The sequence below is a fragment of the Diaphorina citri genome, unplaced genomic scaffold (genome assembly GCF_000475195.1).
Source record: "Diaphorina citri unplaced genomic scaffold, Diaci psyllid genome assembly version 1.1 scaffold138, whole genome shotgun sequence".
NCBI classification, from domain to species: domain Eukaryota; kingdom Metazoa; phylum Arthropoda; class Insecta; order Hemiptera; family Psyllidae; genus Diaphorina; species Diaphorina citri.
In genome coordinates, this window is record NW_007377575.1 from 24074 (window position 1) to 36211 (window position 12138).

The following is a 12138-nucleotide window of genomic DNA, read 5'->3' on the forward strand; positions in this document are numbered from 1 at the left end:
TTAGAAGGTCGAAAATTCAATTTTTAATTGCCGTTTCAATTAAAAAGTTCATAGAGTTGTGACGTCAGACTTAATGTCAAAATGCGCAGAAACGCTTGCGCACAAACAAACGAAGCGGGAGTCATGAGTTATGACGTCATCGCCTACGGGAGCATATGTCGTGACGTCAAACTTTACGATTTATCGGTATTATTTAAATCGATTTATCTCGGTATCTAGAAGTCGTAGAAGAAAAAGAAAAATTCCGTTGGTCCTCATTTTTCCTGCTCTATGACTTTGAAACATCACACAAGTAAGCGCAACTGATCTATTGTTAGGTTCCATTCAAGTAGATTTGAGCCAGTCTAGTTAGCTAGGTTAGTAGAGCGCTAAGTCGCGGGTTCGATTCCCGGCGGGGCGGATTCCTAAAAGATAAGGTTCGTTGTCGGAAGGGCTGGCTTTCTCCCATCCTGCCTGTCTTCTCTCTTCTCTTTCGGGACGATAAGACCTAAGCAGTTACAGTTCTCTCTAAGGAATTAAAAGTTGTTTTGGAATCGCTAGTTGTTATTAACTTCACGTATGGGTAAATAATAAGAATATGAATTGTTTATTCTAATGTTAATATTCTTCTCAAAGTTCTCGTGTTACGCAGTCACCTGTTTAATAGCTGCCTACATAATACACAACCCATATAATAGCTTTATAATGAGAAGTTCTAAATACAGGGTGTCCAACTTTACATTGCAACATAGAAAATTAACCTGTAATATCCGTTTTTAGCCTAAAATCTTAAAGTGATTTTTTTTTCTTGAGATCAACAGAACCGTCCGACCTGCAGTTAAGGAGTTCTGCAAAGTCTCTGATTTTACGGGTACCTGTGGTATCCAGTAGTAGAGGTTGTAAAGTTAAACACCCTGTATGTGTGATTATCAAGGTGTATAATAGGTTCATCCGGTATGTAATTAACCAATGAGTTAGGGTGTAGCCAGGCTGTGCTTTGTTCAAGGTCAAAGGTTTGATTTGCAATGGTAGGAGGGAGTGGTGAGTTTTGAATACATAATGAAAACATAATATGTAAATACGTACATAATGTATAAACAATGTTTGATTTGAAAGAAATTGAGGTGTGTTCCCAGGACCTAACTCAAATGGAGAAAAAAAATGGTAGAAACATTTCAATCCTGATTATTTCAAAGGCTACATACGTACATAATGTATAAACAATGTTTGATTTCAAAGAAATTGAGGTGTGTTCCCAGGACCTAACTCAAATGGAGAAAAAAAATGGTAGAAACATTTCAATCCTGATTATTTCAAAGGCTAAAATTGTCTCCACAGATAATAGTCGATCGACGTGAAAAAAAAAATACAAAAGACGACTTTTTTCCGGTAGACCGTTAACTATGTGTGCACATAGCTTAAGAATGATTGTAGGTATCTCATTTATGTCCTTGGAAAGCATTCGATACTTGGGGGGGAAACTAAAGTACAAAATTAAAACTCAGTTGATTAAATAAAATAGAACGAACAGGGTATTATAATATTTCAAATAGAATTAACTACTCTTAGCTATGATATATAATAAGGTTTATAAACAATGGAATTCTACTTACACTTGACATAATCACAAATCATCTAGAATCTAGATAGACATAAAATAGAGTAACATTTGTGATAAATTAACATCCGGGTCTATAGTCTCATGTTGAAATGTAATTTGGGCTTTATATCTACATACTCCATCTCAGTACATACAAACATACAGTGTGTGCATAAAGTCCCTCTCCGTTTGATTTTTGAATGAGTGAATTTAGAAAGCATTCTGGGAATCAAGCTCAAAGTTGTACTGAAGTTCTACGTTTTTCCAGGCCTTTCATATGGTGTATCAGAAGTAGGGGGTTCTCATCCAGCTGTTTTACTATATCGGTGTAGGTACATTTCGTGCTTTCCTTAAAAAAAAAAAAACTCTTTTGTGTTCAAAAAGAATTCAGGAATCTTAGGTATTTTTACACAAAAAGAATTTTATAATTCAGGAGAACTTACTAGGGAATTGAGATGAATTCGGATCGTAAGAAATTCAGAATGAGAACTGATCAAATTGGACTGATCATATCACTGGCTTAAATCATGTCTTCAATTTATGCAACTGGCATGGCATACAAGATGGTCACACTTCCACAACATCAGCGAAAAACGACTTTGCAGGTTTCTTGAGCAAAAATGGCATTACACATAATATGTATGTTACAGAACTAATTGGTCTTACTGTAGACCCGGGCATTCAAAACAAAAGCAGCTGATTCGGCTTATGGGGGCGCTAAGACATTCTTAAATAGCGACATTAAAAAATAAACCTACTCCTAAGTAGGATAAAAATCTTAATGGTAAAAAGTTAAAAACAATGTAGGTATTGTCTCCATAAAATTACAATGTGCAAATCATTGATCAGTAAAATATCATGCAAATGAAACCTATCAACAAGGAGACATAGGAAATAGAAATGGAGAGTCGAAATATTGCGAAGTGGAATGTAAAACATGGGATAAAATGAAACATAACGCAAGAAAACAGAATATTATAACATACAAATCTAAAAGATAAATTCTAGACTCCAGGAAACTTTGCAAAGGTGCATACACACCTCTGTGCTCCAGTAATACTGCAGCAGATTGGGACTTTGAAGCAAGTTTCAAACAATACAGGTATGTACGAACCTTAATATTACAACAACCATCACACAATATTGTATGAACATTACTGTGTTGTGAACGCTTTGTGAATTATTTTATTGTTTAGCTCCATACCTTTATTTTCAAGGGATGCCAAAGACTTTTGTTCTGGGTACCTTGCCGTCTCCTGGGGTAACTTAAGACGATAACAATGGACATATCCAGGTCTGGGCTTAATGCACTCTGGAATCCTAAGCTTTTCCTGTCAGCGTGGCAGAACTGTTGGATTTATTCTGACCTCCTGTTTGTTCTTTCTCCAACTGTTTTCCCAAGTATTCCCTGCACATGGAACAAGAAAAGGTTAATAAAATGAATAAATAAATGCCGTTTCTTTGTGTTATTATATTACAACTTTGGTGCTCACTGCAGCATTGTAGGATTTTTCAAATATATCTCAATAATCTCAGCTCCCAATGTTTACCTATACCATGCTGGTACCGATCGCTATGCGCATTAGGGAGCGCGGCAGCGCTCCGCCCCGCCAAATCAAGAAAGTTTGACCGCGCTACTAGATATATTATACGCGACAGGGAAAGTAGCCGTTTTTAGGTAGTTGTAGATGGTTAACTACAAATGACAGAAGAAAACGGATTAGGCGTGTGTGTTGGGACACGAAAGTAGACCAAGTTAAAAAAAATATATCCAAATCGGTTAAGACAAGCCGGAGATATTTGACTTTGAAAAACGTCAATTTTTTACACATTTTCTGCTGCTGCTTCTTTGACGTTGACCGCTCTACAGCCTAAACTACTGGACCGATTTCGTTAATCGATGGCTCATTCTTTTTCTCGTGAGTGGCAGATGTGCATTTTCAAGGCCCTAAAAGGGCCCCTTTGGCCTTGAATTTGATAAAAGACTGATTTTCTTCTTATAATGTCGGTTTTTAACTCATTTGGTAATAGTTTTAAAAGTTGGTTACGCTTTAGAACCAGTGAGTGCTACGTGTGTGGGGATTGCAATCCCGCAGGTTTCCGAGTCCTGCGGAACCTCCCGCGGGATTTGACCAATTCCGCATGGGATTTTGCGGGATTTGCAAGTATTACCCACGGAATGCCGCAGTTCTAACACTGAAAGTATAACATAGGTACTCCATAATGGGTAGGTTTTTTTTTGGATTTTTGGCTTTATGGTTTTCTGGACAAAATTTGCACCACCATTTTCGTGTTCCTGGTAAAAAGGCCTTTAATTTGATATATAGGTCGACCAGGTTTGGATAAGTCCTTCTATGGGGACAGACCGACAGACCAACAGACCGACAGAGTGACAGACACCGAAGCGAATACAATAGTCCGTCCCTTATACCTTTTTATTACTATTGTAATAATGGAAGGACGGTACAAGTTTATCAAACGCTATACAAGGAAATGAAATATATCAAGTCTGGGAAATTTCAATCAGAGCTCATTTGTGTGAGAAAATGTGAAAAAATCCCCCAAAAATCAGTTTTTTTTGGTTTTTTGACTTTATGGTTTTCTGGACAAAATTTGCACCACCATTTTCGTGATCCTGGTAAAAAGACCTTTAATTTAAATGGATAACACCAAAAGGAATTGAATCCAGAAGCTTCAATGTGTGAGCTAGGTAACTTACTGCCAGTTTGAGCTGGTCCTTCAGCCAGGTTAGGTAGAAGTTCAAATCAGATGGGTTGAGTAGATCCACAGACCAGCACGCAATCTTTGCAATAATCTTAGCCGTCATGTTGATAATGAAACCATCAGAACCATTCAGCAGGTTGAGGAATTGAGAACACACAGGCTCACGTTTGGTCTGAGAGTAGTTCTTCATAAACCAACAGAACTACTAGAGTGTCAAACCAAGCCAAGACCCATCCGGTAGTGTAACGTGTGTGACGGGCCTAACGTGATTAAAAATCGTGTCACTTACCAGTTATGAACCATCAACTTCTGAACTGCCAGGAGTGCCTCATAACGAACATTGGGATCTTCATGGGATAGAAGTTGCATAACAAGCTGCTTGCCACCCAGTTGCTCAATTACGCTGGAAATAATAGGAACAGGGATATTATGGATTTATTCTTTATAACATTTGGTCCAAGTTAGCGAGGAGGGTAGCGGGTCTGCCTTGTAAGCGCTATGTCGCGGGTTCGATTCTCATCTGCTTTATCTTAGTTCTCCGAACGGCTGGCTTGTTCCTATCCTGTCCTCCCTGTTCAATTTCGGAATGATAAGACCTCCGTTGTTAAGCTCCACACGTAGTTGATCAACTGTCGATCGATGTCGACTGAACCGGCCACACTGCCTGTCGATCTACAATATCTACATTGATCGACGGACGTCGACTATGTGTGGACACAGGTTTACAGTGTTCCCTGTATGAAACCTCTTTAAACAAGCTGGGTCCGACACTCCGGGAATATTTGAACCCGTAGTTTATTCGATCGTGGTTAAATATCATAGTACTTACTGTTTACCTCGTGGGCAGTGTCTTACATACTCCCCAATATCATAGTACTTACTGTTTGCCTCGTGGGCAGTGTCTCACATACTTCCCAATATCATAGTACTTACTGTTTGCCTCGTGGGCAGTGTCTCACATACTCCCCAATATCATAGCTAGCCACACTGAGTACCAATGGTACTTACTGTTTGCCTCGTGGGCAGTGTCTCACATACTCCCCAATATCATAGCTAGCCACACTGAGTACCAATGGGTCACGGCTAGTCTCCAGCAGATGTATAAGAGACTTGAGTAGCTCATAGTTCTTCTCATGTAGACGCGGTGCATTCTCTCGCCAGAACTGAGCAGACCGATGTACTGGGGACCATTCTAGTCGACCTGACTTCACCTGGTGATGGAGAGTGGAATGTTTTAAAATACAAGTCGGTATGTACAATATGTACATCAAAATAAATGGATACATTTCACAAAGAAGTTTTCAAATACTCTACGAATTCTCGAGTACGAATATGAAGATAAGTATTGACCTTTTTTCCTTATAATTTATCAAAATTAGCCAAATGGTCTCTACACGATTGCTAGATCCATCCAGACACCAATCATCATGCAACGTTGCTTCATCTATTTAACGTGCTATAACCACCCATTTTATATAACTTTAATCTCAGATTCTTAATTTCAGGTCTCAGCCATTGCAGATTATTTTCAAGACTCACCTCTGTTTTGTACTCATCAAATGAGCTAAGGTCCTGCACAGATGCCTGTAGCTTCTCATTCAAGAACTGCACATCCTCTACAATGTCCTCATCATCAAACTTGCGTTGCTCCAGAATACTCAACTGTTTGAGTACTTTACTCTGAACCATAGCAATACAGTTCTCCTTAGCCAGAGCAGGCTCGGTGGGCTTCTCAATCAAATTCTGTCAATAGAGAACACAACACATTGGAATTAAGTACTATTTTTTTTTTTTTTTTTTTCAAGTAAATATCTAGGTACCTAAAAAAGTAGATGTAGTTGGAGTACAGTATCTACATGGAGTTTTTCTTCACACATGCTTTTATAAATTCAACCTAAAAAAAGTGAACCCCCCTCCAAAAAAAAAAAAAAAAAAAAAAAAAAAAAAAAAAAACCTTCACGCATCAAAATTAGATTTAAGGAAATAGGAACAAGCTGGGTCCGTCCCTCCGGGAATTTTTTAGCCCGTAGTTTATTCGATCGTGGTTAAAGAATACCTATGTACCTTCTCCTTGACTGAATCACTCAGTATATCAGCCAGGGTAGGAATAACATTGAACTTGTTCATTCTATCCGCTAGCTTTGGATTGAACGTAAGCACCCACAGACAGAAGATCAGTTGGTATTGGATCTGGAAGTTAACTCTGCCGGATAGTACACTGAGTAGAGTTCTAATGCCATCAACATTGATGAAAGCTATTCTGTACTCATCAATACGTAGCATCATCTGAAGACAACGTGCCACAGACTGCATGTAGTCGTTGTTCTGAAATACATAACCAATATCAATAGATTAGTTCTCTGAGATTGAACATCAAAATACCCAATATAGTGTGCAAGTCACCCGTCCATTTATTGGCCTTCCTCGGCGTAGCTTAGCATAGGTAACGCTAAAACCGGTCTTAAATGATCGACTGAAGTGTTATCTAAAACTTTCTCGCTTTGAGTTCATAGGTCGTCGCGACAAACATCAAAATTCGATTTAAGGAAAAAAATAAAAAAAGACAGGAAAAATAAATGTATAACACCATAAGGAATTGAATCCAGAAGCTTCAATGTGAGAGCTAGGTAACTTACTGCCAGTTTGAGCTGGTCCTTCAGCCAGGTTAGGTAGAAGTTCAAATCAGATGGGTTGAGTAGATCCACAGACCAGCACGCAATCTTTGCAATAATCTTAGCCGTCATGTTGATAATGAAACCATCAGAACCATTCAGCAGGTTGAGGAATTGAGAACACACAGGCTCACGTTTGGTCTGAGAGTATTCCTTGAAGATTTCCACACGGGAGCGATCCTCCTGAAAAGCCAGTAAGTAATGAGGATAAGAAATTGTAAAAGTAAAGCTAAGCACAAATTTGTCATCCCCCCAAAAAATACCACTTCGTGGCATAAAAAAGGCCCCGCCAAGTCTTTCCTCCCAAAAAAAATCAAGTGCCCACAAAAAATAAACAAAAATCCATCCCACCCCAAAAAAGATTAGAAATCAATTTTGTACCCCGCCTTTTATTTTAGGAAAATTTGTCATTTTTCCTGTCAAGCACCACCTGCCTCGGTGGTGTAGTGGTCAAGACGCTCGCCTGGTAAACAGGAGGGCGTGGGTTCAATCCCAGCCGAGGTATGGAATTTTATCCTCAATATAATTTGAGAATTTGACCACAATAATAGTAGTAGCCTACTGCTGGAGTAAAGGGACTTTTCAGTCCTATGCAAGCAGTATAAATAAGCACTATTATTATTATTTAGTCATCAAATCTCAAGTAGTTCCAGAATATATGAAATGCAAACAAAGCCTTACTATTTATATTGAACTCTTCATTTTCCCAAATCAAATTTGGGCCTCAGCCTCAACGTACAACCCCTGACATAGGTCATATGTCATACCTGCAGGATATCATCAATGAGCACCAGGATATATTGAATGGTGGAGTCCTTGGAAATGTGCTCGAGTAGATTCAAGAAGGTCTTGGCTGCATGACCTCTACGTTCATTGAGCATCTCAGCTCGCTTAGCAGAAGATGCCGTGTCAAACACAGTGATGAAATCATAGTCTTCTTTTGATATCATCTGGGATCTAAGTGGAGAGAAAAAAAAAAAAAATATTTGTAATTGTTGTTGGTGAAATATCTTTTTGATACCTAACTAAGACTTCAGTAAGTAGTTTAGTCATTAAAAAATTGGTTGAAACACTGTTAACTGTAAAAATACAGGAAAATACCACTAACTGTTGTTTCAATGTTCATAAAAAATTACTGATTGGGGGGTTATAGGTATGATTTTGGGGGGGTCTACTCTCATAACTTTTTCAATATCTCTAATTGTTTTGTGTAAACCGCCAAAAAGCGGTTAATTCCGCCTGTGGGCGGCGCCCAGTGCAACTTTTGCCAATTTTCAGAATTTTCCCTTTACTTACTCATCAAGACTTACCATCCTGCCAAATTTCAAGTTTCTAGGACATCGGGAAGTGCCTCATAATTTTGATGAGTGAGTCAGTCAGTCGTAAAATAAGCAATTTTTGAACCGTTTTTTTCTACCCCTTCTGGTAAAGCTAGAACTTCGAAATTTAGCAAGTAGAATAAGGAAGTATAGGTTAACATATGGTCTAAATTTTGTGAGATTACATTGAAAATTGAATTGACACAGTTATAATAGGGGTAAAAATGTATCGAAATATTTTGTGTAATATACACACTGGCATGATCAGGCCAGAACTTGGCCTGGCGCACTGCTGTGCACCTAGATTATATTTCATAGTCCCATACTCACTGCTGATAGGTATTCCAGTTTGGACGCTGGTTCCTGACCTCAGTAGCTTGTTGCTGAAGCACACTAGTAGCGGCAATCATGTCTACAAGACAAAGAAAACAAGGTTAAAATTCTTGGCACGTCATAAGGCTTAATAAAATATGAAATCTTTGTTCATTCTCTGGAGAGATCAAGCAGCTCTTTAAGTGTAAGATTGTTTACCAACAGATTGTGTACCACTCAAAAAGTCCATGGCTAAATCAACTTGTACCCTATATTTAAGATTATTGTTACACCCACTTTAAACCCCATGGAATTTTTGGATTGCTCAATAATCCACTAATTTGTATGGATGACAGCTATTCCAAGAACAAAACTTATCTGTTTGGGAGGCAAGTAGGTATTCAATAGACAAGTGTGTTGATAATTTGGACACAAAAGTTAGCTTAAAGTCCAATGAAATGGAAGCTATCTTCAATGAACAAGAAGCTATCTTCAATGAACTTAGTTAGCCAATGATACAATATTTGTGTCCACTTTTACATCACAACTTTGCTCTTTCAGCATTTCATAAAAACAAAGTAACTACTCAGCTTCTCAATGCAAAATTGAAATGTAGAACCACCCAATGTGTGATAAGTTTGATAACACTGATAACACCAAGAAGGGTGTGATCATATAGGTGTCAACATTAGACTCCTAGGAATCAACTAATCCCTATAGCTCTAATAAATATACCTACTTTAAATGATCAGGAGTTTACTCTAAATCCTTTTGCACAATTGAAAGCCATCTATTTTTCCTAAATTCAAGAGAAAAGGCATTTGAAATCCTAGTTATCACCTAACTGATAAGGTACCTACGCCCAGTTCCTATCAAGATTTGACCAATCCCTTACCTGTTTTGTCGTCTGGCAGATTAGGAATCATCTCTTTCATATTGACGTTGTTCACATTAGATTTTGACATGGTGCCAAAGTGTAGAATATTCTCTCCACTTCAATAAAAAGCCTTGAAATGGAATTTAAATGAAATTAAAATTAATTTTTGTGAAGAAAAAAATCCTTTACTTTTGATTTCAGAAGTTTTTTTTTTTTTTTTTTTTCAAAACCNNNTTAGTGATACGCACTATGTACCTACGTATAGAGGACGACAATAAAAATCCCATGTAATTTCACTCGTCCTCAGGGTATTTTTTTTAATGGTGGGATTTAAAGCAAAATTCCCACAAAAATCTCGTCCTCAACACGCTCCCCTGTGCCAGATCCTTCAAAAGCGTGAGGGATTACAATCCCTAGGTACACGGAATCCTCCTGCCCATCCAAACCCACAACTCTGGATCCAACATCGGATGTTGGACATCCCTCTGGACTGATCCCGTGGTGGTGGCGAAGTTCCTAGATTTAGAAGCGGAAATGTGAGGCTGATGCTGTCGGAAACGTTAAAAACAACAACAACAATCCCTACACACCTCGGACTGGTCCTAAGAAGTTAAAAACTGACATTATAAGAAGAAAAACAGTCTTTTATCAAATTTAAGGCCAAAGGGGCCCTTTGAGGGCCTTTCAACTATGAAAAGGCACATCTGCCACTCACGAGAAAAAGAATGAGCCATCAACCAACAAAATCGGTCCAGTAGTTTAGGCTGTAGAGCGGTCAACGTCAAAGAAGAAGCAGCAGCAGAAAATGTGTAAAAATTTGACGTTTTTCAGTCAAATATCTCCTGCTTGTCTTGACCGATTTGGATGATTTTTTTTTCAACTTAGTCTACTTTCGTGCCCCAACACACACAGGTGATCCGTTTTCTTCCATCATTTGTAGTTGTCCCTCTACAACTACCTGAAAACGGCTACTTTCCCTGTCGCGTATAATATCTCTAGTAGCGCGGTCAAACTTTCTTGACTTGGCGGGGCGGAGCGCTGCCGCGCTCCTTGTTTCAAACTCGCCATTCCATTGCTGTTTTTCCCCAAGAGGTTTGATAGAGTAGGTCACTGCTAAGGTCTTACCGTCCCGAAAGCGAAGAAAGCCAGCCATTCCGAGAACGAACCTTATGTGTTTAGGATAAAATCTACCCCGGGCTGGAATCAAACACAAGACCTACCGCTTACAAGTAGAATGTAGCAAGAGAGTGCGAAGTATTCCGTACATTTTATTCACACACAGACTTCAATGTTTGTAGCTGCAAATAAATTTCGGAAAACAAAGAGTTTTTTTTTTTTTAATTTTTAGTACATTACTATAATATTATTTTTAATATCTCCTTTTTTTTAAACATAATATAAAATAGGTAGGTAATCTATTTCTTGAAATCAGGATAGGTAAATAAATCAAATGAATACTGACTAGTTGGTGGAGAAAGAATTTTATCGTAAATTTGCATGTGGGGTATGGTTTTATACATTAGGTTATACAACATTGCTGTGGGATGGAAGGGATTTTTTTTTTTAAACTTGCTTCAGTAATATTCAGTACCAATGGATAGACAGCAAATGATGTCCTTCAAATAATTCCGAAGATATTATGAAAACAGGTGGATGATTTTATAACATTTCTGAATATTCGGGGGCAAGATTAGAACTTTTTATCAAAGTACAATTGTAATGAGAAATGAGATCCATTTATAACATTAACATGAAAATAGCATGATACTCATTGGATAACACGTGTATGTTAACTACTGTGAGTATTACAAGTTATATGGAATTGTAATCATTGTAACCTATTGAAGAAAGATGAGACTGAAAAGAAGAGATTGTTATTGTAACCTATTGAAGAAAGATGAGACTGAAAAAGAAGAGATTGTTATTGTAACCTATTGAATGAGTAGAGGAAGAATATGAAAGTGTTTAGCTTTTAACTGAGGTTATGATTTGGAATATTTTGTCTGCTTGTGCTAATGTTGCGTATTGTCGTATTCAATCAATGTTAACTGCTTGTTACATATAACGTGGTCATTAGGGACTCACTCCATGTTTATCAATAATAAACAACTAAATCAGAAACGATTTCAAATTCTGATAGTACCAACTAGTGAGGATTTACAAAACCAAAGTACTTCAGTAAAGAGAATAATTATGGCTTTGAACTTTTACCTTGAACAGGCAATGAAAATATCAAGTACCAATTTAGGTATACTCTCAGATTGTAGGTATACAAAATTTGTTTGATAAAAAAATGTTTAAAACCCTAAAAAAAAAAAAAAAAAAAAAAAAAAAAAAAAAAAAAAAAAAAAAATCAAATAAAAAATAATAATAAACTGAATATTAAACAAATTAGGTAGGTACATAGGTACTGATTTTCTTTAATCACGATCGAATAAACTAACGGGCTGAAAATTCCGAGGGACGGACCAGCTTGTTAGTATTTTTTGTAATTTTTTGGTCATAGTTTGGAAACCACTGCGAGTTTCGGAAAATCCGTTCTTAGTGGGCCTATTCAAATCAAATGGAAGCTATTCTCGAAGTTTCATCAAAATCGGTTCAGTTGTTTCGGCTGTGCGTTGATTATGAATGAATGTATGAGTCAGGGTTTACTCT

The 12138-nt window shown here is 37.6% G+C and overlaps 1 protein-coding gene and 1 long non-coding RNA gene across 2 annotated transcripts; both read right to left on the bottom strand.

Moving 5' to 3' along the window:
- Positions 1 to 1488: 1488 nt before the first annotated feature.
- LOC103504881 (V-type proton ATPase subunit H) lies at positions 1489 to 9708 on the bottom strand. Its single transcript, XM_008469179.2, has 9 exons — positions 9502 to 9708; positions 8625 to 8706; positions 7743 to 7932; positions 6940 to 7158; positions 6342 to 6628; positions 5843 to 6050; positions 5312 to 5514; positions 4593 to 4706; positions 1489 to 2987 (listed from the first exon to the last, which is right to left on the bottom strand). Exons 1-9 carry the CDS (start codon positions 9569 to 9571, stop codon positions 2900 to 2902), a joined length of 1461 nt encoding a protein of 486 aa, XP_008467401.1. The 5' UTR covers positions 9572 to 9708; the 3' UTR covers positions 1489 to 2899.
- A 1204-nt stretch (positions 9709 to 10912) lies between these two features.
- Positions 10913 to 11808, bottom strand: LOC113465647. Its single transcript, XR_003390283.1, has 2 exons — positions 11368 to 11808; positions 10913 to 11321 (listed from the first exon to the last, which is right to left on the bottom strand). It is a non-coding gene; the product is annotated as an uncharacterized LOC113465647 (long non-coding RNA).
- Between the last annotated feature and the right edge of the window lie 330 nt (positions 11809 to 12138).